General features: G+C 50.7%; 1 protein-coding gene across 1 annotated transcript in view; it reads left to right on the top strand.

Annotated features, from left to right (window-relative positions):
- The window catches only part of LOC117354435 (zinc finger protein 436-like), a 124239-nt gene that overhangs the window by 12452 nt on the left and 87374 nt on the right, over positions 1-24413 (top strand). The window contains exon 2 of the mRNA XM_033931969.1: positions 14230-14350. Coding sequence (XP_033787860.1) covers positions 14230-14350 — 121 coding nt within the window. The remainder of the gene's footprint in view (positions 1-14229; positions 14351-24413) is intronic.

Raw genomic sequence — 24413 nt, 5'->3', positions numbered from 1 at the left:
AGAGGTATACAGGCAGATTGATAGGCTTAAAAATGATAAATCCCCTGGACTGGATGGCATACATCCGAGGGTTATCGAGGAACTGAAAGGGGCTATAGCTGAATTGCTTCAACTAATAGCCAATCTGTTGATGAAATCGGGAAGGATTCCGGAAGACTGGAAAGTGGCAAATGTTACGCTGATCTTCAAGAAAGGTTCGAGGGGAGATCCGAGAAACTACAGACTGGTGAGTCTGACCTTGGTACCGGGAAAGATGGTAGAGGCGCTAATAAAAGACCGAATCATTGATGGACACAATCTGATGAGGACCAGCTAGCACGGCTTCAGCAAAGGATGATCTTGCGTGACGAACTTGGTGCACTTTTTTGAGGGAGTAAACAGGCAGATAGACAATGGTGTTCTGGTCGACATTGTATATCTAGATTTTCAGAAGGCTTTCGACCAAGGTTCAGAAGTCTTTCGACTACTTTGAAAAATTGCGAGCCATGGAATCAAGGGTGAAGTACTTACGTGGATTAAAAACTGGCTGGCGAATAGAAAACAGGTAGGGGGTAAATGGACAATACTCGGAATGAAAAAGCGTCACAAGTGGAGTGCTGCAGGGTTCAGTGCTTGGACCGTGCTATTCAACATATTTATAAACGACCTGGAAATTGGTAAGATGAGTGAGGTGATTAAATTTGCAGACGATACAAAGTTATTCAGAGTAGTTAAGACTCAGGAGGATTGCAAAGACCTGCAACGTGACATAAACATGCTCGAGAAATGGGCTGTGATATGACAAATGAGGTTTAACATGGATAAGTTTAAGGTGATGCATGTTGGTAACAAAAATCTTATACACAAATACAGGATGTCCGGTGCAGTACTTTGAGTGAACCCCCAGGAAAGAGACTTGGGAGTACTGGTCGACATAATGAAGCCGTCTGCGCAATGTGTGGCGGCGAAAAGGGTGAACAAAATGCTAGGAATGATTAAGAAGGGAATCACAAAGGGATCGGAGAAGGTTATCATGCCGCTGTACCGGACCATGATACGCCCTCACCTGGAATACTGCATCCAGCACTGGTCGCCGTACATGAAGAAGGACACGGTAGTACTCGAAAGGGTCTAGAGAAGAGCGACGAAGATGGTTAAGGGGTTGGAGGAGCTGCCGTACAGCAAAAGATTAGAGAAACTGGACCTCTTCTCCTTCAAACAGAGGAAATTGAGAGGGGACATGATCGAAACATTCAAGATAATGAAGGGAATAGAGATAGGCAGTTTGTTTACCCTTTCCAAGGTAGAGAGAATGAGAGGGCACTCTCTAAAGTTAAAAGGGGGTAGATGCCATACAAACGTAAGGAAGTTCCTCTTCACCCAGAGAATGGTAGAAAACTGGAACGCTCTTCCGGAGGCTGTTATAGGGGAAAACATCCTCCAGGGATTCAAGACAAAGTTAGACAAGTTCCTGCTGAACCAGAACGTACGAAGGTAAGGCTAGTCTCAGTTAGGGCACTGGTCTTTGACCTTAGGGCTGCCACGTGAGCGGACTGCTGGGCACGATGGACCACTGGTCTGACCCAGCAGTGGCAATTCTTATGTTCTTAAGTTCATTTAGAATATTGTGTACAATTCTGGAGACCACACCTTCAAAAAGATATAAACAGGATGGAGTTGCTCCAGAGGAAGGCTACTAAAATGATTGGTGATCTTCCTTAGCAGCAGCAGATGAATCCAGATGAGCGGTTGCGTCTATTTTACCAGCAGGCAGAGAGAGAGCACAAAGTTGAGCTTTGCCATATATGCAATGGCCTGCATATAGAAGATGCCGAAGCAAGCGGTAGCACGGTGCAGCGCTTTTCACTGAATTTAAATGCGGCAGCTGGGAAGGGATGGTGGAAATGCTGCTGCTGCACAGGGAAGGCTGGGAAATGCTGCTGCTGCTGCACAAGGAAGTGTGTGTGTGTGTGGGAGGGGAAATGCTGCTGTTGCTGCACAGGGAAGGCCGGGAAATGCTGCTGCAGCACAGGGAAATGTGGGAAATGCTGCTGCTGCTGCACAGGGAAGTGTGTGGGGGGAATGCTGCTGCTGCACAGGGAAGGCTGGGAAATGCTGCTGCTGCACAGGGAAGGCTGGGAAATGCTGCTGCTGCACAGGGAAGGCTGGGAAATGCTGCTGCTGCTGCACAGGGAAGGCTGGGAAATGCTGCTGCTGCTGCACAGGGAAGGCTGGGAAATGCTGCTGCTGCTGCACAGGGAAGGCTGGGAAATGCTGCTGCTGCTGCTGCACAGGGAAGGCTGGGAAATGCTGCTGCTGCTGCACAGGGAAGGCTGGGAAATGCTGCTGCTGCTGCACAGGGAAGGCTGGGAAATGCTGCTGCTGCTGCACAGGGAAGGCCGGGAAATGCTGCTGCTGCACAGGGTAGTGTGTGGTGGGGGAAATGCTGCTGCTGCACAGGGAAAGCCGGGAAATTCTGCTGCTGCACAGGGTAGTGTGTGTGGGGGGTGGATGGGAAATGCTGCTGCTGCACAGGGAAGTGTGTGTGTGTGCAGGGATATTGAAGTACCAGTGGGTACTTCAATATCCCTGCAAGCGGAGGGATTGTCTCTCCTGCTTGGCGTGGACTGGAAGCAACTGCTGGGTCCGGCCTCGCTTGGCTCCTGTTGTGGCTTTGCTGTCTCAGTTGAGCATTGGTATTAAGCTGCTTGGGTGTATTTTCAAGGGCATAGCTGGTGGTGCCAGTTCCCTGCCCATCCCCTAGAGGCCCATATTGATTAGTCCTGCACTCCTGTATTTCTCCTCTCATTAAAAAAAAAAAAAAGGATATGGTGGTAAACCCAGAGAGAATGCTGGGATGGGGGCAGATTGGTGAGTAAAACGGTGGCTGTGTCTGCAACCACTGTTTACTCATTGTGTCGAACAATCAGTGTGTATGTGATCATCACAGTGAGTATTTCAGAATTTATTTTGTTTTATTTATTTAAGAGTTGGTGCTACAGGTCAAATCAGAGGTTGCCTCCTCTCTCCACAATGTGTCTCTTGCATTGGAGCACTTGAGCAAAGCTTTTGATTGGAAGCCCTCGCAGAGTGCATTGCCATTTGCTGGACTCTCCTCAGCATGCTTGGGACCTTGATGGCATCAGTGGAGGCTCTTCTACGTCCATCCTTTGGGGAAGAGGGAATTGCCTCGGTTTGTATGTCACGGCAGCTGCTGGGTTCAAGCGGTCGTGCGAGTATTTGGTGGGAAGGACCTTGGACGCGTTGATGGAGACCTCACTGACCCTGTCCTTGTGGCAGTGGGATGCTACTGTTTGTCAGTAGTCTGCAAGTAAGAACAGGGAGGCAGTTTGCATTGTATTCTGCATTGGTGCCGCCTCCTCTGGGATGACTAAGCAGAGATGGTTGAATTCCTGCCATTATCCCAGGACAAGCAGGCAGGCTATTCTCACATATGGGTGACGTCATCAGCGGAGCCCGGATGCGGAAGCTCACAAGCAGACTTGCTTGAAGAAACTAGAAGTTTAGAGTCAACCGCATGCGCGAGTGCCTTCCCGCCCAGCATAGGGCGCATCTCCTTGGTTCTCAGTTTTCCACGGAGCCGAGAAGTCCGTTTTTGATTCTCTGCGTTTAACTTCGTTACTTCGTGCTTTCTCTGAACTGCAGTTTGTATTTTTTTCTTCACAAATCGCTGTTCTTTATTTCTTTTATTTCTAATTTTAAAAAAAAAATAATAATAATTTTTCAATCTTCCATCCGATTGCCGGGGCAGGCTGCTCGGCCACAGCCCAAGGGCTTTGATTTTGCGGCGGCCGTTTTTCCTTCTATGTCTCAGCCTGTAACGGGCTTCAAGAAGTGTAGCCAGTGTCAGTGTGCGATTTCCCTTACAGACCCACACCGTCGGTGCCTCAAGTGTCTTGGGCCGGAACATCAACCGAAGTCGTGCGAGCGCTTTGCTACTCTTCAACCTCGAGCTCTTAAATGTCGTCGTCTTTTGGTGGAGAAGCTTTTCGGGATAGATTCTTCCTCCGATCCCTCGACTTTGAAGGCGACCTCGGCCTCACCTTCAACCGAGACTCCTCCTGCTTCTACTGCTTCCACCTCGAGACTCATCAGACCTTCATCATTTGCAGCGGCTCTTTCTTCGACGACATCTGCTGTACCTTCCCCTGTTACCTCAGGTCAGATAGCTCAGCAGAAAGTTCCAGCGGTGGTGCTCAAAGTGCCTAAGACTTCCAAGTCAAAGCACATTTACACTGCCTCGGTGGAACCTCCAGCCAAAGCAGGTGGTCCGGTTTCAAACGCAGATCCATCCTTGCCGGCTTCTTTCCAGACCATGTTGGAGAAGCAATTCATTCAGTTCCTTACTAATATGGGACCGAAGCTTCTTCCTCTCATCCAGCCTGGGCATTCTGCAGACTCCCGCAAGGTCGAGTCGCTTCTTTTGCCTCAGTCTGAGCTTGCACACTCTTTGCAGGGAGCAGAGTCTCTGCGAGTGTCTGGTCTGTCATCTAAGCACGTGAAGCAAGGAGCAGAATCTTTGCAATTGCCTCGGCAGGAATCCTCACACTCTATACAAGGAGCAGAGTCTTTGGGAGTGCATTGAGGTTCCTCCATCAAGCCTCTGGAGCTTCGATCTACAGCCTCCAGTCCTATCCATTCTTTGGTAGCATCTGCTGCTTCTGTCTCCGAGGCGAGATCTTCGAGATCTGCTTCCAAGCACCATTCTCATCGACGATCGAGGCATAGTTCTTCTAAAGAGTGTCCTCGATCTACTCCTACTTCGATTAGACCGCTGACTCCTCTTTCGAGGTCTCCAGTTCCACACCTCGAGGATTCAGCAGTTTCAATCATCTTTGACCCAGACTGCCTCGACGACCTCGAGTCTTTTTCAAGGCAAAGCATTGGCGGTTCAGCTATCTTTTCCATCTTTTCTTCGTCAGATGGCTGTTGACTTGGATCTTCAATTAGATGCTGGTTCCAAATACTCTAAGGAGTATCTTGAAGTCATGCATCTTCAAGGAGTATCTTGAAGTCATGCATCTTCCTCAACCTCCGGCAGAGTCACTCAAGCTTCCTTTTCACAAGCTTTTCTCAGACTTTTGCCAGATGCCTAGAGACTCCTTATACCATTCCAGCTGTTCCAGGCAAATTGGACTCGATATAAAACTCTCCATTGCAAAGGATTTGACAACTCAGTTATCTCACCAATCCCTGCTTGTGAAGTCATCGTTAAAGGGAAAACTATGGACAAATTCGGACGTCGCATCTATCAAAATGCCATGATGTCCTCTAAAGTCCTTATAATTTTCATTTTAACAATTGGTCCTTCTTGTTTCCCACCCTTGAACATGTGGGATTGGGGGGGTTTTATCTTAGTGCAATCGAGTCTTTATATTCTAACCCGAGGGCATCTCTTTTGGTTAATGGTACTCGCATTTGAGCCAGCGATATTATATCCTATATAATAAAACCCTAGCTGCGCATGCGCACTTACCTGCGTGCTTCCATGATCTGTGATCAGTAGGTCAGTGGCCAGGAGTGTGTATGCGGCGGCCAGATAAAGCGGAGAAACACAGCACAGCCGGTGACACCCCCCTCCCGCCCTCACTCACTGCCAAAACCACCACCGCCAAAACCTCCTTCTCGCCGGCTCACCCGCGTTTAAAATCAGAGAAAAGCGCTGCACTGCGCTAACGCTGGCCTCACCGTCTTCTTTCCACTTGCGGCCCACCCTCTCTGACTACTTCCTGTTTCTGCTAGGGTTGGCCGCAGTGGATAGAAGATGCCGAAGCAAGCGGTAGCACGGTGCAGCGCTTTTCACTGAATTTAAATGCGGCAGCTGGGAAGGGATGGTGGAAATGCTGCTGCTGCACAGGGAAGGCTGGGAAATGCTGCTGCTGCTGCACAAGGAAGTGTGTGTGTGTGGGGGGGGAAATGCTGCTGTTGCTGCACAGGGAAGGCCGGGAAATGCTGCTGCAGCACAGGGAAATGTGGGAAATGCTGCTGCTGCTGCACAGGAAAGTGTGTGGGGGGAATGCTGCTGCTGCACAGGGAAGGCTGGGAAATGCTGCTGCTGCACAGGGAAGGCTGGGAAATGCTGCTGCTGCACAGGGAAGGCTGGGAAATGCTGCTGCTGCACAGGGAAGGCTGGGAAATGCTGCTGCTGCTGCACAGGGAAGGCTGGGAAATGCTGCTGCTGCTGCACAAGGAAGGCTGGGAAATGCTGCTGCTGCTGCACAGGGAAGGCCGGGAAATGCTGCTGCTGCACAGGGTAGTGTGTGGTGGGGGAAATGCTGCTGCTGCACAGGGAAAGCCGGGAAATTCTGCTGCTGCACAGGGTAGTGTGTGTGGGGGGTGGATGGGAAATGCTGCTGCTGCACAGGGAAGTGTGTGTGTGTGGCGGGGAAATGCTGCTTCTGCACAGGGAAGGGCGGGAAATGCTGCTGCTGCACAGGGAAGGGTGGGAGGGAAATGTTGCTGCATAGGGAAGTGGAGGGGACGGAGAGGGAAAGGGGGCCTGGGAGCAATCTTGGTTTGCTTTGGGGAGGGGAGACAGAAGGGGGCCATGGAGAGACAGAAAGACAGGCAGGCAGGCAGCGCATTAGAACGAAAGACAGAAACACAGAAAGACAGCAGGCAGGGAGAGAGACAGAAAGAAAGAAAGACAGACAGACAGGGTGTCAGAGAGAGAACCAGAAAGAAAGAAGGACAGACAGCGGGAGGGAGAGAAACAGGGGCAGGGAGAGACACAGAAAGTAAGAAAGAAAGACAGACATGTATTCTAGCACCCGTTAATGTAACGGGCTTAAACACTAGTTCTAAAATAAATGAGAACTGTCAGGGTAATCTACCAGAAGTAAAACCATTCTGATCTCTATGGATAAGTAAAGGTATTGTGTCAGAAAGTCTATTAGCTAATAATTTGGCATAAAATTTGTCTATATTAAGGAAATTTGTTTATAATTGGAAACTTTTTGCAGGGATCTCAAAGTCCCTCCTTGAGGGCTGCAATCCAGTCGGTTTTTCAGGGTTTCCCCAATGAATATGCATGAGATCTATGTTCATGCACTGCTTTCAATGCATATTCATTGGGGAAATCCTGAAAACACGACTGGATTGCGGCCCTCAAGGAGGGACTTTGAGATCCCTGCTTTAGAGGGATCTCTATCAGGTTTAGGTATAACTATTAATTTTGATTCCATAAAAGAGCCTTTATCCCAGGACAAGCAGGCATGATATTCTCACATGTGGACGTGGGTGACGTCATCTACGGAGCCTCGATGCGGACAGCATTTCAAGCAAACTTGATTGAAGATTCAAGCTTGCTGTGCTGCACCACGCATGCGTGGCTCCTGCTCCACTAGAGGGCGCATCCCCTCCTCATGGTCTCCAGTTTGTTTTTTTCCGCGGAGCTAAGAAGACTTGTTTTTTTTCTAGCTCTGCCCCAAGTGCCTTCTTTGCACCGCGATTTCTTATTTTATTCGTGTAAAAAGTCGCTGTGCGAGTAGTTAATTGTTTTTTGTAGTTCTTTTTCCTGCTTTCATCGCGTACCGTGATTTCGTTTCGCGACCCGGGGGCCCCCGGGTCGTCGTGGCCTGGTAGGCCGCGGCCGCCTGTTTTTTCTATGTCCCGGCCTGTTACCGGCTTTAAAAAGTGCACCAGGTGCGAGCGACTATTATCTATCACAGACCCGCATCGCTGGTGCATCCTTTGCCTGGGGGCCGATCATCCGACCGAAACTTATCACCGGTGCGCAACCTTCCAACACCGGGCGCTCCGCCGCCGCCGGGCCCGCATGGCGGACATGTTTGCTGCCGACCAACCCTCGACTTCGGCCTTGAGGTCGGCCCCGGCTTCGGCCCTGGCCTTGGCCTCGGGTCCCTCGGCCCCGCCTCGGGACTCGACTTCGAAGACCCTGAGTTCTCAAAAGTCTTCAGCTCTGGGTAAGTCCCCTCTTCCTTCCTCAGGGTCCGTACCTCCGAAGAAGCCAACCTCGGGGACGATGTCCGGGCAAGGGGGGAGTTCCTTACCCATGGCCCCGGTGAAGCCCTCGAAGTCCTCTGGACGTGCCTCCACCACTCGGGAATGCTCAAAGTCGAGATCGCCCTCGGTGGAGTTCACTGCGGCCTCGGACATGCCATCGATGCTGTCTGTGCCGGTGTTCCAGGATATGCTCCGGGCAATGATCACGACGGAGCTATCTGTTGCCTTGGCTCACCTTCACCCAGCCCCGACCTCGACCTCGCGTGCGCCGGATCAGCCTGAGCCCCATGTCGAGGCCCATCGGGAAAAAGTGTGCCGTTTTCACCGCCTCTCTTCTTCCTCCGATTCCTCGCCGAGACACTCGAGGCGTTCGTCCCCTGCGGAGCTGTGCGGGGCGAAACGTAGGTCAAAGCCCCTCGGGCCGCCGACTGTCCAAGAAGGCCTGGAGTTCACCTCCGAACATAGGCCGCTCGCCCTCGACTCGCTCGGGAGGACCGCTACGGGTTACCGAGCTGTCCCTCGCTAACCCTAAGCTTTTGCTGACTCCCCCTCGGTTGGGGGCTCCGGTCCGAGGCTCCAGGCTTTCGCCGAGGGAGTATGGGGAGAGGTCACCGACCATGCATCGGTCGGTGCCCCTTACCCCGGTGGCGTCCCCGAGGGGCTCCTCAAGGTGACGCAGGTCCTCGACCCCGGAGCGCTTCCCAAGCGTGTCCCCGGTGTCAGATCGAGGGTCCGAGCGAGAACCTCGCTATTCGAGGAAGGCTTCCCCTTCAGCGAAACGGAGGTCTTGTTCACTGTTCCCGCAAGGGGCTACGGGAACATCCCGCCCTTCCTTTACAAGGTTCGTCCAGGACATGGGACATGCCCTTGACTTGGACTTACAATCTGACTCGAGGTATTCCAAGGAATACCTGGCGGAACTGGACATGCCTTCTCTGCCCCGAGAGTCCCTCCGGCTGCCGCTGAACCCGGTGCTCCGGCAGACCCTCATCAGGAACCTCGAGACTCCTTACATGGTGATGGCTGTCCCATCTTAAATGGAGTCTAAGTACCGTACGATGCCCTGCCCGGGGTTCGAGCAACCGCAGTTGTCCCACCAGTCTTTGCTGGTGGAGTCTTCCTTGAAGAAAGCTCACCCCTCTCGGGTATCCGCGGCAGTCCCTCCGGGTCGCGAGGGCAGGACCCTAGACAAGTTTGGCCGCCGTCTGTATCAGAACTCTATGATGGCCTCTAGAGTACTGAACCATACCTTCACTTTCTCCTCTTATCTGAAACACCTCATTGGGCTGCTGGGCGCTTTCTCGGCGGATTTGCCTGCCTCTCGCTGAGCAGCGTTTGGCCGCCTCCTCGAGGATTTTTCAAACCTCCGCCTGCACCTGTTCCACGCCACTTATGACGGCTTCGAACTTTCCTCCAGAGTCGCTGCCTTTGCTGTGGCCATGCGCCGGCTGGTGTGGTTGCGACTGGTCGATATGGATCCTAACCTCCAGGATCGGTTAGCTAACCTTCCTTGTTTCGGTAAGGAACTGTTTGACGACACTATCGAGGCGGCTACAAAGCGTTTATTGGAACACAAACGATCCTTTGCTTCCCTCGTCCGTCCAAAACCTAAACCGCCAGCCTCTCGACCTTTTCGGGGATTGCCTCGATGTTACCCCCAGAAGTCCATCCCGGCCTTTTCTAGGCCTCCGCCTCGGCGCCCACAGGCTCACTCTAGGGCTTTACCGAAATCACAGCCTACTGTGCCTGCAAAGCCGTCTCCGTCCTTTTGATGGGATGCGCGGATGGGGGCTGGCCCCCTCCGCGCCACCGTCTGGCCTTCTTCCAATCGGGGGCCGCCTATGAGCCTATTACCCTCGCTGGGAAGCCATAACGTCGGACTCATGGGTCCTTGGCGTGATCTCATCAGGGTACTCACTTAACTTTCGGGAGGTTCCTCCCGACAGCCCTCCAAGTGCGTGTCCCCCCAATCAAGCACAGTTGTCCCTCCTTCTATCCGAGGCCCGGGATCTCCTTCGCCTGCGGGCGGTGGAACTGGTCCCCCAAAATCAACGGGGCCAAGGGTTTTACTCCCGTTACTTCCTGGTACCGAAGAAGACGGGAGACCTGCGCCCGATTCTGGACTTGAGACGCCTAAACAAGTTTCTAGTGCGGGAAAAGTTTCGGATGCTTTCCCTTCCGATTCTTTACCCCTTGATCAACGAGGGCGATTGGCTCTGCTCCCTCGATCTGAAGGAGGCCTACACCCAAGTTCCGGTGCATCCTGCTTGTCGCAGGTACCTACGTTTTCAGGTGGGAGACCTTCATCTGCAATATCGGGTCCTCCCCTTTGGCCTGACCTCGTCTCCCCGGGTCTTCATGAAGTGTCTCATAGTGGTCGCGGCTGCCTTGCGCTCCCAGGGTCTGCAGGTATTCCCCTACCTGGACGACTGGTTGATCAAAGCCCCGACCAGGGAGGGGGTTATCTCAGCAACCCGACAGACTATTATTTCTCTTCAGAGTCTGGGGTTCGAGATAAACTTTCCAAAATCCCAGCTGTGCCCCTCTCAGTCCTTACAATTCATCGGGGCCGTGCTGGACACTGTCCGCCTTCGTTCCTTCTTTCCCCCTCCGTGTCTGGAGGCGTTGGTAAATCTGAGTCGCTGGATCTCGCGGCTGACCTCGGTCTCGGCGCGACAAATGATGAAGCTTCTGGGCCATATGGCCTCTACCGTCCATGTCACTCTGTTCGCCCGTCTACATCTGCGGTTACCGCAGTGGACATTGGCCTTTCAATGGCGTCAGGCCGGGACCCGATCATCCGCCCCGTGACAGTGACTCCTTCTTTGCAACGATCGCTCCGTTGGTGGGCCGACTCTTCAAATCTTTCCAAGGGTTTGCTCTTTCTCGCCCCTCCACACCACAAGGTCCTAACCACGGACTCATTGGAGTATGCTTGGGGGGCTCATCTGCACGGTCTCCGCATTCAGGGACTGTGGTCAGCAGAGGATCGTCGCTGTCACATCAACGTGCTGGAGCTTCGGGCCATTTACCTCGCTGCGGTGGCCTTTCAACATCTGCTTCACGACAGGGTGGTTCTCGTCTGCACGGACAACCAGGTGGCGATGTATTACGTAAACAAGCAGGGAGGGACGGGGTCCTGGTCCCTCTGTCAGGAGGCTCTGCGTCTCTGGGAATGGGCGATCTCCCAGAACATTTTCCTTTGAGCGGTTTACATACAAGGGATTGGAACTGTCTGGCGGACAGGCTCAGCCGCCTCCTCCAGCCGCACGAGTGGTCCCTGCACTCTCATGTCGTGCGACAGGTGTTCGACAGGTGGGGGACTCCTCAGATAGATCTGTTCGCCTCCCGCGACAATCACAAACTGCCTTTCTTCTGTTCAAGGATATACTCCCCGGAACGTCTCGAGGCCAATGCCTTCCTCCTCGATTGGGAGGTGGAATTCCTCTACGCGTTCCCGCCTTTCCCTCTGATTCTGCGGACGCTGGTTCATTTGAAATCGGTGAGGGCCACTCTGATCTTGATTGCTCCTCGGTGGCCTCGTCAGCCTTGGTTCTCCCTGCTTCTCCAACTCAGCGTCAGGGATCCTCTACTTCTGCCTGTGTTTCCCTCTCTGCTATCTCAGAGTCAAGGTTCACTGTTGCCAATCTTCAGTCTCTTCATCTGACTGCTTGGTTTCTTTCCCCCTGACTTCTCTCCCTGTGTCTCAGTCAGTCAGGGAGGTGTTGGAGGCTTCTCGGAAAGTCTCGACTAGACTCTGCTATTCACAGAAGTGGACTCGATTTTCGTCCTGGTGTTCCTCTTACCGTCAGGATCTGGTGTCAGTCCCTGTCTCTTCGGTTCTAGAGTATTTACTCCATTTATCTCACTCTGGCCTAAAGACCACTTCCATCCGAGTGCATCTTAGTGCGATTGCCGCCTTCCATCAACACCTGGATGGAAAGTCTCTTTCTCTTCATCCCTTGGTTTCTCGTTTCATGAGGGGGTCTCCTGAATGTTCATCCTCCTATCAAACCTCCTCCTGTGGTTTGGGATCTTAATGTGGTTCTGGCTTAACTTATGAAACCTCCATTTAAGCCTCTGGATAAGTGTCATCTTAAGTTTCTCACTTGGAAAGTGATCTTCCTGCTCGCCCTCACTTCTGCTCGGAGGGTTAGTGAGCTGCAGGCTTTGGTGGCGGACCCACCTTTCACTGTATTCCATCATGACAAGGTGGTTCTCCGCACTCACCCTAAGTTTTTACCTAAGGTGGTGTCTGATTTTCATCTCAACCAGTCCATTGTTCTGCCTGTGTTCTTTCCCAAGCCCCACTCTCATCCTGGAGAGGTGGTGCTTCACACTCTTGACTGTAAGAGAGCGTTGGCTTTTTATCTCAAACGCACTCAGCCTCATTGGACGGTACCTCAATTGTTTTTGTCCTTTGACCCTAATCGGTTGGGACGCCCAGTTTCCAAGCGCACCTTGTCCAACTGGTTAGCGGCTTGTATTTCTTTTTGCTACGCTCAGGCTGGTCTCGCGCTGCATGGTCGGGTAACGGGACATAAGGTCCGAGCGATGGCAGCTTCGGTAGCGTTCCTCAGATCCACGCCTATTGAGGACATATGCAAGGCTGCCACGTGGTCTTCGGTTCATACTTCCACCTCCCACTACTGTCTGGATACACTATCCAGAAGCGATGGCCGTTTTGGCCAATCGGTTTTGCGTAATCTGTTTTCTTAAATTGCCATCTTCCCTCCTTCCCTTTTTGGCTTGCTTGGAGGTCACCCACATGTGAGAATATCATGCCTGCTTGTCCTGGGATAAAGCACAGTTACTTACCGTAACAGGTGTTATCCAGGGACAGCAGGCATATATTCTCACAACCCGCCCTCCTCCCCGAGGTTGGCTTCTTTGCTGGGTATGTGAACTGGAGACCACGAGGAGGGGATGCGCCTCTAGTGGAGCAGGAGGCACGCATGCGTGGTGCAGCACAGCAAGCTTGAATCTTCAATCAAGTTTGCTTGAAATGCTGTCCGCATCGGGGCTCCGTAGATGACGTCACCCACATCCACATGTGAGAATATATGCCTGCTGTCCCTGGATAACACCTGTTACGGTAAGTAACTGTGCTTTACTAGTTTATCTACCTGATTTATAACAAATATTGATAAAGAGGCAATAGTTCCTGGTGTAAGTAGATTGGAAAAGGCAAGGTAAAATTCTGTGATCAGACCTTCGTTGCTAGGAGCTTTGTTTCTAGGTAATTGTTTCATGACATCAATCTCAGAAAGCATTAATTCCTTTTCTAGCAACAATTTATGTTCAGGAGTTAGTGGACTGATCTATGTTCCTAAAAAGTTTTTGAAATAAAGACTCCGATGAAGTAATTTCTGATTCATTAAGTTGTATTTTTGTTTCCAATTGTTGTACTGTGTGAGAGTCTGTTTTGTGGATTATACCATTAGAATCTGTATTACAGGAGATCAGATGTGGTTATGTTTAGTTTTTAGATATTGTGCTAGCATATACCTGGATTTATTTTCAGCGTGGTATGATGATCTTTGTATAAAGATAGAAGTATGGGCTTCTTTACTTAGAACTGTATTATAATTATCAAAATCTACTGATCAAAAAGTATAAGTACTGGGGTTATTCTTGTCAGCAAGGTATTGATTTTCAAGTGATTTAATTTCTAGTTCCAAAGTTTTTAATTCTTGCTTTCTAAGTTTATTCACACCTGCAGAATAATTTGATTGATCCTCTAATACAGGGGTGTCCAACCTGCAGCCCAGTGAAGTATTTTGTGCAGCCCTGGTCAAGGGCGATGCAGTGTTTTCGTCTGCTGCCCCCAGGTGTTTACCTTCTTGCCGGTTCCCTCCTCTATCTTGCTGCAGCGTTTGCGCATTTGTGCAGCCCCAGAAACATTTTTTTCGGCCAATGCGGCCCAGGGAAGCCAAAAGGTTGGACACCCCTGCTCTAATAGAAGCCTTAAAGGCATCCTACCATATGTGAACAGGATGTTGGATAGAATTACAAGAAAAATAATCCTCTATAGCTTGAGCAATGGTTTGAATGAAGGCGATATCTGCTAAAAGAGAGGAATTAAGCCTCCAAGCACTATTGCACCGAGGAGCATTAATTTGAGAAATAGTTAGAGATTGCAGCATGGTCTGATAGTTTTGCTGTGAATTTGGGAGTTGGTGGGGAAAGTTAGAAGCGAGCCATTTGGAAATGGCTTGCAGACTGAACCTAAAGCTAATGAGCATGTGGTACTTCTCGTTTCAGGCAACCTTTGATGATGTGGCAGTCTATTTTTCATCAGAGGAGTGGAGCCAATTAGATGAAGATCAGAAGACAATTTACAGAGATGTGATGCAGGACAATTACCAGATTATGATTTCACTTGGTATGTATTACTTAAAAATCAATAGAAGTGACAATTCAATTCGAGGCTAGGTTTGTTTGAGTATAACCAAAGAAAGGTGTTGATTTGGTAGTTGACACTGACCAACACACTGACCTCTGGTATTTTGTGTTAGGTCAAGCAAGATATCAAGTTCTTACATGTATGTGATGACATAACCACGGAATGCTGTACATGAAGGTTTCCTCTAGCTTTACATTGTTAGGGGAAGGGATTTTGGATTTAACTTGTGCCTTTTTCAGTAGTAGCTCATAGTATGTTGCACTTGGGTATAGTATTTATTTTCCTGTGTCTAGAGGGCTTACAACCTGAGTCAATGGATGACTAAGTGACCTGCTCAAAATTCCTTCTCTAAAGCAGATCAGTCTGGAACCAATGGATTATATCCATCAACTAGCAGATGGAGAGAAAGCTCAATAAGTCATGAGTTAAGAACATAAGAACCTAAGAATTGCCATACTGAGACAGACCAAAGATCCATCAAGCCCAGTATCCTGCTTCCAACAGTGTTTCCTTAACAACAGCAGCAGATGAATCCAGAGACCAATGGGATAGCACACATCTACCAGCAGGCGGAGATAGAGAAACTGATTAACAGGTGGTTCTATTGGCTGGCACTCCTCCTGTATCTCCAGTATGCTCTATCTCCCAGCAGGTGATGGTCGCTATTCGAATAGCTCCTGGATTCTGGCTGTGACTGGAACTTTATTTTCTCCTGGTGAGGTTTCTTTTCAGTGAGACTGCCATTCCATAGCAACAGCAGCAGATGAATCCAGAGACCAATGGGATAGCTCACATCTACCAGCAGGCAGAGATAGAGAAACTGATTTTATCCCAGGACAAGCAGGCAGGTATTCTCACTAGTGGGTGATGTCATCCGACAGAGCCCCGATGCAGACTTCTCACAAGCATACTTACTTGAAGAAACTTCAGAAGTTTCGAGATCCCCGCACCACCCATGCGCGAGTGCCTTCCCGCCCGATGCACCGGGCGTGTCTCCTCAGTTCTTTTCTTTCCGCGGAGCTGAGAAGATTTGCTTCAACTCTGCGCTAAGTGAACCCTTGGTCTTGCCTTCTAGAGCTCGCGGTTTTGAGTTTTTTTCTCTTATCGTGTGTTCTTTTCTGTCATTTTATTGTTTAAAAAAAAAATTTTTTTTCTGTGGATTCGACTGGGTCGGCCGCGTGGCTGGGGCCCCGCTGCTTCGATCTAGCGGCGGAGCTTTTTCGGCCTATGTTCCGGCCTATTACCGGTTTTAAAAAGTGTATCAAGTGCCAGCGCGCGATTTCGTTGACGGACCCGCATCAACGCTGTTTACAGTGTCTCGGGTCTCAACATCTTCCGAAATCGTGCCGGCCTTGTTCCACTCTAACGGCATGTGCTTTCAAGCGTCGCTGTTTCCTGTGGGAGTCGATGTTCGCTATGGAGGCTTCCAAGGAACCTTCGGCTTCAACCAGCGCTTCGCCTTCACCTGCGACGTCTTCATCTGCTCCTGCTGCATCGGGTCTTTTGAAACCGGCCTCCTTCTTTCCGGTTTCGACCCCGCCTCCTGCTCCGGTGCCTTCTTCGGTCTCCTCAGGTCAGGTAACTCCTCAGACCTTTCCCCCGGTGGTTCTTAAGGTGCCTAAGGCTTCTAAGGCTAAGCACTCGACCACCCGGGACCATGAAGACCGTACAGGGGGTCCCACTTCAGATGCGGCTCCCCCCTTGTCGGCTTCGATGCGGTCGCTCATGGAAGCCCACTTCCTCGAGCTCATGACTACGATGGGGCCCAAGTGGCTTGCCACAATCCAGCATGGGCATGTGGAACCTCCTCGTGGGGTCGAGCCGCCTCCTCCGCCTCGCCGCTCGCTCTTACTGCTAGGCGAGGAAGCTCGGCGTTTGGCTGCAAGTTCATCGAGGAGTGCTTCGCTTAGTGAGATGCCGCCTCTGGAACCCATCCCCGCCTCGGACAGGGACAATTGGGATTTGCCTCCGAGGACCCGAAGCCATGGACGTCGTCAGGAGGATTTCTTCAGGAGCCCCTTGCCTGCCAAGCCGTCTCCCGACCCGTGGCATGCTGCTCAGGAAGCGTCGTCCCACCCTCCTCTTTGCTCTATGGCCTCCAGCCCCATCTACTCGTTGGAGGCCTCTGGGGAGCCATCTTCGTATCGTCGTTCCAGGTCCAGGTTCGAGGAGGAGTGGGGGGCACCGCTCCAGATATTCTTCAAGGCATTCGTCCAGACATTCTACAGTCTCGCCTCAGAAGAAGCTTCCTCGTATGGGGTATTCATCTTCGGATGTCCCGCCTCCTCTGGGCCCGGAGTTCGAGGATACCTTCAGATCGTTCTCTCCTTGTAGATCCCATGTCTCCTTGGATCAGGAGGCCTCGACTTCTTCGAGTCCGTCTCAGCGTCCTGTGTTGGCGGACCAGCTGTCTTTTTCATCTTTTCTGCGGCAGATGGCAGATGATCTCGACATCACCTTGGACTCGGGCTCCCGCTACTCCAAGGAGTACCTGGATACCATGCATCTGCCTCATCCTCCTGCTGAGTCTCTTCGCCTGCCTCTACACAAGCTCCTCGACCAGATGTTCATGCGCTGTTTTGAAACACCGTACTCCATTCCTGGCAAACTGGATGCCAGGTATCGCACAGTGCACCATAAGGGGTTTGAGGGCTCCCAGCTCTCCCATCAATTCCTGCTGGTCGAGTCCTCCCTCAAGCGATCTCATCCGTCCCAGGTATATGCCTCGGTGCCCCCGGGTCGAGAGGGGAGGACCATGGATAAGTTCGGGAAGCGCATCTACCATAACTTGATGATGGCTTCTCGAGTTCTCAATTACATCTTCCATTTCGCCACCTATTTGGAGTTCTTCCTTCCAGTGCTTCGGAAGTTTATGCCTTACATCAACTCTCAAGCTTGTTTTGAATACGAGGAGGTCGTCGCCTCGCTGTCCCAGCTGCGTCTTCAATTGATGCAATCCTCATTTGATGCGTTTGAGTTCTCGGCACGGGCTGCCGCCTGTTCTGTGGCCATGCGCCGCTTGGCATGGCTTCGGACCATTGATATGGACCCGAACCTCCAGGACAGGCTTGCCAACGTCCCGTGTGCAGGTGTGGATTTGTTTGATGAGTCCATCAAGACGGTGACGAAGAAGCTGTCGGACCATGAGAAGTCATTCCAGTCCATCCTTCGTCCGAAGCCTAAACCTGCTCAGTCTCATCCTTCTCGACCTCCCTTGATATACCAACGGCGTTACACTCCCAGGCAGGCTCCTGCTGCGAGACAACCGGCGAAGAGACAGCCTCCGCAGAAGTCTCAACAAAAACCTCAGCCGTCTGCTGTTCCCAAGGCTCCTCAGCCTTTTTGACTCTCTTGTCGGGAGCATAACCAACACTGTTCTGCTATCCTCTGTCTTTCCAATTGGGGGTCGCCTCCATCATTTTTACCATCGATGGCTATAACAACCGACTTTTGGGTCCTTACCATCATCAGGGAGGGATATTCTCTTCAGTTCCATCGGGTCCCCCCAGACCATCCTCCAAGAGAGTATCCTTCCAACTTGACCCAGACCGCCCTTCTTCTTCAGGAAGCTTAGGCTTTGCTCCGGCTTCGGGCCGTTGAGCTGGTCTCTGTGGACCAACACAACCGGGGGTTCTACTCCCGGTACTTCCTTGTTCCGAAGAAGACGGGCAACCTGCGTCCTATTCTGGACCTCAGGGTGCTCAACAAGTTCCTGGTGAAGGAGAGGTTTTGCATGCTGACCCTAGCTTCTCTCTACCACCTCCTCGAGCAGAACGACTGGTTATGCTCTCTGGATCTAAAAGAGGCCTACACTCACATTCCCATTCATCCGGCCCCTCGCAAATTCCTCAGATTTCGGGTGGGACATCTTCATCTGCAGTATCGAGTGCTCCCTTTCGGCCTGTCCTCGTCTCCCAGAGTTTTCACCAAGTGTTTGGTGGTGGTGGCCACTGCACTCCGGAACCATGGTCTTCAGGTGTTTCCCTACCTCGACGACTGGCTCATCAAAGCTGCCTCGGCTCCAGGGGTCATCTCGGCGACCCAAAGGACTATTTGGTTCCTGCAGAGTCTGGGGTTCGAGATCAACTTCCCAAAATCTCATCTGCAACCTACCCAGTCTCTTCCCTTCATCGGGGCGGTTCTGGATACTGTCCAACTCAGAGCATTCCTCCCTCCACAGCGCCTGGAGGCTCTTCTTCATCTCTGTCAGTCAGTGTCTTCTCGCCAGTCCATCTCAGCGAGACACATGATTGTTCTCTTGGGCCACATGGCCTCCACGGTTCATGTGACTCCTTTTGCCAGACTTCATCTCAGAATTCCTCAGTGGACCTTGGCTTCTCAATGGACGCAGGTGTCAGATCCTTTGACCTGCCACATCCTGGTCACTCCTGCTCTTCAGCAGTCTCTACATTGGTGGATGATCTCTTCTAATCTATCCAGAGGTTTGCTGTTTCACACTCCTCCCCACCAGAAGGTTCTCACGACCGATTCCTCAACCTATGAATGAGGGGCTTATCTGGACGGTCTTCGCACTCAAGGCTTCTGGACCAGTGCGGACCGGCTGTGCCATATCAATCTTCTGGAACTCGGGGCGATTTTCAATGCTCTTCAAGCTTTTCAACATCTGCTTCACGACCTGGTGGTCCTCATTCGCACGGACAATCAGGTCGCCATGTATTATGTCAACAAGCAGGGGGGCATGGGATCGGCCTCCCTCTGCCAGGATGCTCTTAAGAGTCTGGGATTGGGCGATTCGCCACAATACCTTCCTCAAAGCTGTCTACATTCAGGGGGTGGACAATGCATTGGTGGACAACTTAAGTCGTCTCCTCCAGCCTCACGAATGGACCCTCCATTCCAAGCCCCTTCATCAGATCTTCTCTCAGTGGGGGACGCCTCAGATAGACCTCTTTGTGGCTCCCCACAACTTCAAACTGCCTCACTTCTGCTCCAGGATCTACACTCATCGCCTCGAAGCAGATGCCTTTCTTCTGGACTGGAGGAATCTCTTTCTATATGCGTTTCCTCCGTTTCCTCTCATTCAAAAGACTCTGGTCAAATTGAAATCCGACCATGCCACCATGATTCTGATAGCTCCTCGGTGGCCCAGACAGCCTTGGTACTCCCTTCTACTTCAACTCAGCAGCAGGGAGCCGTTCCTTCTTTCAGTGTTTCCTTCACTGCTTACTCAACATCAAGGATCTCTGCTCCATCCCAACCTGCAGTCTGTCCACCTGACAGCTTGGTTCCTCTCAACGTAACTCCTCTCCAGTTTTCCAAAGCGGTGAGGGATGTGTTGGAGGCTTCCCGGAAGCCTGCTACTAGACAATGCTACTCCAAAAAATGGACTAGATTTTCTACCTGGTGTGTTTCTAATCGTAAGGAGCCTCAACGAGCCTCCCTATATTCTGTGTTGGACTATCTTCTGCACCTTTCTCATTCTGGCCTCAAGTCTACATCGATCCGAGTCCATCTGAGTGCAATTGCGGCTTTCCATCAGCCTCCGCAAGGGAAACCTCTCTCTGCTCATCCTGTGGTTTCCAGATTTATGAAAGGACTTTTTCATGTAAATCCTCCTCTCAAACCTCCTCCAGTGGTTTGGGACCTCAATGTTGTCCTTTCTCACCTTATGAAGCCTCCTTTTGAGCCTCTCAACAAGGCTCCGCTGAATTTCTCACTTGGAAAGTGGTTTTTCTTGTTGCCCTCACTTCTGCTCACCGAGTCAGTGAGCTTCAGGCCTTGGTGGCGGATCCGCCTTTCACAGTATTCCATCATGACAAGGTGGTCCTCCGCACTCATCCGAAATTCCTGCCTAAAGTGGTCTCTGAATTTCATCTCAACCAATCCATAGTTCTTCCTGTGTTTTTTCCAAAGCCTCATTCTCATCCTGGAGAATCAGCTCTTCACACTCTGGACTGTAAACGTGCTTTGGCTTTCTACCTGATCGCACCAAACCACACAGAACTGCTCAACTTTTCGTCTCCTTTGATCCGAACAAGTTGGGACGCCCTGTCTCGAAGCGTACCATCTCCAACTGGATGGCGGCTTGCATCTCTTTCTGCTATGCCCAGGCTGGATTACCCCTTCCCTGTAAAGTCACAGCCCATAAGGTCAGAGCAATGGCGGCCTCTGTAGCCTTCCTCAGATCGACACCGATTGAGGAGATTTGTAAGGCTGCCACTTGGTCCTCGGTTCATACCTTCACTTCTCATTATTGTCTGTATACTTTCTCCAGACGGGATGGACAGTTTGGCCAAACAGTATTGCAAAATTTATTCTCCTAAGTTGCCAACTCTCCCACCATCCCATTGGGGTTAGCTTGGAGGTCACCCACTAGTGAGAATACCTGCCTGCTTGTCCAGGGATAAAGCAATGTTACTTACCGTAACAGTTGTTATCCAGGGAGAGCAGGCAGCTATTCTCACGTTCCACTCACCTCCCCTGGGTTGGCTTCTCTGCTAGCTATCTGAACTGAGGAGACACGCCCGGTGCATCGGGCGGGAAGGCACTCGCGCATGCGCGGTGCGGGCATCTTAAAACTTCTGAAGTTTCTTCAAGCAAGTATGCTTGTGAGACATCCGCATCGGGGCTCTGTCGGATGACATCACCCACTAGTGAGAATAGCTGCCTGCTGTCCCTGGATAACAACTGTTACGGTAAGTAACATTGCTAACAGGTGGTCCTATTGGATGGCACTCCTCCTGTTTATCCAGTATTCTCTATCTCCCAGCAGGAAAAGGTCGCTATTCAACTAGCTCCTGAATTCTGGCTGTGACTGGAACTTTATTTTCTCCTGTTGAGGTTTCTCTTCAGTGAGACTGCCATTCTGTTTCTCCTGTTGAAGTTTCTCTTCAATGAGACAGGGGTGTCCGGCTGAACGGTGCCGGCTTTAGGGGTTACACCTGGGCCCCCCCCAGGTCCCTGCCTCACCCTCCCTCCATTGCTAGAGGGTCTGACTGGGTCTCAATTTTTTCTTCTTTCCCTTCTCTGTTAAAAAAAAAAACAAAAAAAAAACACAATTGCTACATTCTGCCCTGTTATTGCTGCAGTACTAGCTCTAACTGGCTTCAACCGGCCCTACCTACAAGCTTTTGAGTCTGTCTGGTTTTTACTGTTTGAACTTCAGGTTCTGTTTTGGGAGTCTTAGTACTGTGGGTTCGGTCATCATACATTTAAGGTATGGATATTTTATTGAGGCTAAGTTTTATGACTTGAAATCCTTGGAGGGAGCCGGGACTTCCCGCCCTTTGCATGCACGCGCTTGGTTTCCTTGTTGGTTACAGCGCGGCAGTAGCGGTGTGATTTCATGCTCGTACTTGTTCTCATTGTTGGGTTTCAGTGTAGCAGTAGTCCTGTTTATTCTGAGGCTCTCTTTCATCGGTGTTTGTCACGGCCATGTGCAGCTGATTGTGCAGGTGCCGGTTTATAGCAGCGTGCATGAGATGGGACATGTTTTTTCCGGCGCTGTGAGCCGTTCTTCTGGTTATTCCCCCGAGTTTGATTTTCTTTCTATGCAAGCCGCGGCAAGGTAAATTTTGCGGGGCTCAAATCAGACTATGTTTTTAGGAGCGTTGATGCAGCGACCACGTGTCAGCGAGAATCAGGCGTGCGCTTGGGTCTTCGGTGATGGCAGGAGAGCTGCAGCGTTATCCCAGGACAAGCAGGCAGCATATTCCCACACATGGGTGACGTCACCGACGGAGCCCCGCAGCGGACAGCCTCGAAAGCAGACTTGCTTGAAGATCTCGAACTTTCGAGCACTGCACCGCGCCTGCGCGCGTGCCTTCCCGCCCGAACTAGGGGGCGCATCTCCTGAGAGGATCCTCAGTTCGTTTATTTCCGCGGAGACAAGAAGACACGTTCTCTTTCTCTGCAGCATTGCCTTCTCATCACCGCGGCTGTTTCTTTATTAAAGTCGGTCGCTGTGCTTGTTTTTTATTTCCTTTCTTTTTCTTTTGATAAAAAAAAAAAAATATATATATATATATATATATATATTGTTTTTCTTTTTTTGTTCGGCCGTCGAGCTTTGGGCCTAGGCCTAGGCTCCTTAGTTCGACACGGACTTTATTTTTTCCATGTCCCGGCCTCTTACCGGGTTTAAACGTTGTCGACAGTGTAATCGGGTGATTTCTGTCACCGATCCCCACTGCCGTTGTTTACAGTGCCTGGGTTCTTCTCATTCTCCAGAAGATTGTCATCGCTGCTTCACCCTTACTCCACGGGCCTTTCGGCGACGTTGTGCTCAATTTTTTCAAATTTTCGGCATGGAGCAATCTTCGGATCCGGCCTCGACCGTAGCGGCTGCTCCGGTCTCGAAGGCTTCGACTCCGACGACCTCGACACCTGTGGTCTCGAAGGCCTCGACCCAGACTCAGGCTGGAGTTTCGGTCTCGAAGGCCTCGACCTATTCTGCCTCGGTTGCCTCGAAGACGACGCCATCCACGAAGTCTTCTACGGGGGTAAGTCTCCGAGTTCCCTTTCAGGTGCCGTATCCAAGAAGCCACCAGAGTCCTCGGCACGTCCACCTTCGAAGCGTACCTCCAAGATAAGGGAATACTCACCTTCGAGGTCGCCCTCTTCGGAGCGTACTGCTGCACCTACGAGGTCAGAATCTTCTGTCTCGGTGCCGATGCTAGAGGACATGTTGAAATCTATACTCACCACTCAGATTTCCTCCTTGGTGGCTCAATTGGTCCCGTCCTCGACCTTGCCTCGGACTGATCAGCCTGTCACTCAACCAGAGCTTCCAGTCTCCCGAGGCCGATCCCGGACACCGAAGAACATTTCTTCATCAGAGTCTTCTCCGGGCTCACCTCCTCCGAAGCATCGATCGAAGCATTCAAGACCTGTTCCTTCTAAGCTTCGGAGGGAGTCTTCGAATTTGGATACCGAGGCTTCTTTACCTCGTTCTTCGAAGTCAAAGTCGAAGCATGGATCTCGACGAGCCTCGACTCGAAGCCCTTCTCGATCCAGAACACCGTCGAAGCCAGTCCGTCGAGACAGTCCTACACATACCTCGACTCATTCTGTAACACGTACACCTGGTACTTCTCCTTCCAGGAGTTTGAAAAGAAAGCATTCTCTTACTCCAACTCACAGTGCAGCTTCTTCGGTCACTCTGCGTCTGGAATCAGACCTTTCACCATATTCTAGAGAGGCTTCTCCATCCTACTCAGTTCAACATAAATCTCGCAGTGGTTCTCCTGAGGAAACATCTGATTCAAAATCAATTTCTTTTGCCAAATTTATCTTTGACATGGGCCAAGCTCTCAAGATAGACCTTCATTCAGACTCAAAATATACTCCTGAATACTTAGCGGATATGGAGCTTCCCCATCCACCAAAAGAGTCACTCAGATTACCTATGACTCCTGTTCTACAGCAGACCTTCACTCGCAATATGGAAACTCCTTATTCTATCACTGCTATCCCATCCAAATTAGAATCTCGTTATAGAACGGTCCCCTGTAAAGGATATGAAAAATCTCAATTTTCTCATCAATCTCTAGTTGTAGAATCATCATTGAAGAAAGCACATCCCTCCAAAATCTATGCTTCAGTTCCTCCTGGTAGGGAAGGCCGTACCATGGATAAGTTTGGACGTCGTTTATACCAGAACTCTATGATGGCAAATAGAGTTCTTAATTATAATTACATATTTACGTCCTACTTCAACCATTTTTTAAAGATTTTATCTTCATTTTACTCGGACATCTCTACCAATCGCCTATCAGAATTTAAAAATATCCTTAAGACTCTTTCTCAATTGAGAATTTTCATGCTACAAGCTTCCTATGATGCCTTTGAACTCTCATCTAGAGTGTCGGCATTTGCTGTAGCCATGCGTAGGTTAGCATGGTTACGGATAGTGGACATGGATCCTAACCTTCAGGATAGATTGGCTAATCTTCCTTGTCAAGGAAATGAATTATTCGATGACTCTATTGAGGCGGCTACAAAGCGTCTTTCAGAACATGAGCGCTCTTTTGCTTCCCTCATTCGTCCAAAACCTAAACCTGTACCAACTAGAGGTTTCAAA

Source organism: Geotrypetes seraphini, chromosome 2, assembly GCF_902459505.1.
Source record: "Geotrypetes seraphini chromosome 2, aGeoSer1.1, whole genome shotgun sequence".
Lineage (NCBI taxonomy): Eukaryota > Metazoa > Chordata > Amphibia > Gymnophiona > Dermophiidae > Geotrypetes > Geotrypetes seraphini.
Note: the sequence above shows the minus strand (reverse complement) of the source record. Positions and strands in the feature narration are given on the sequence as shown.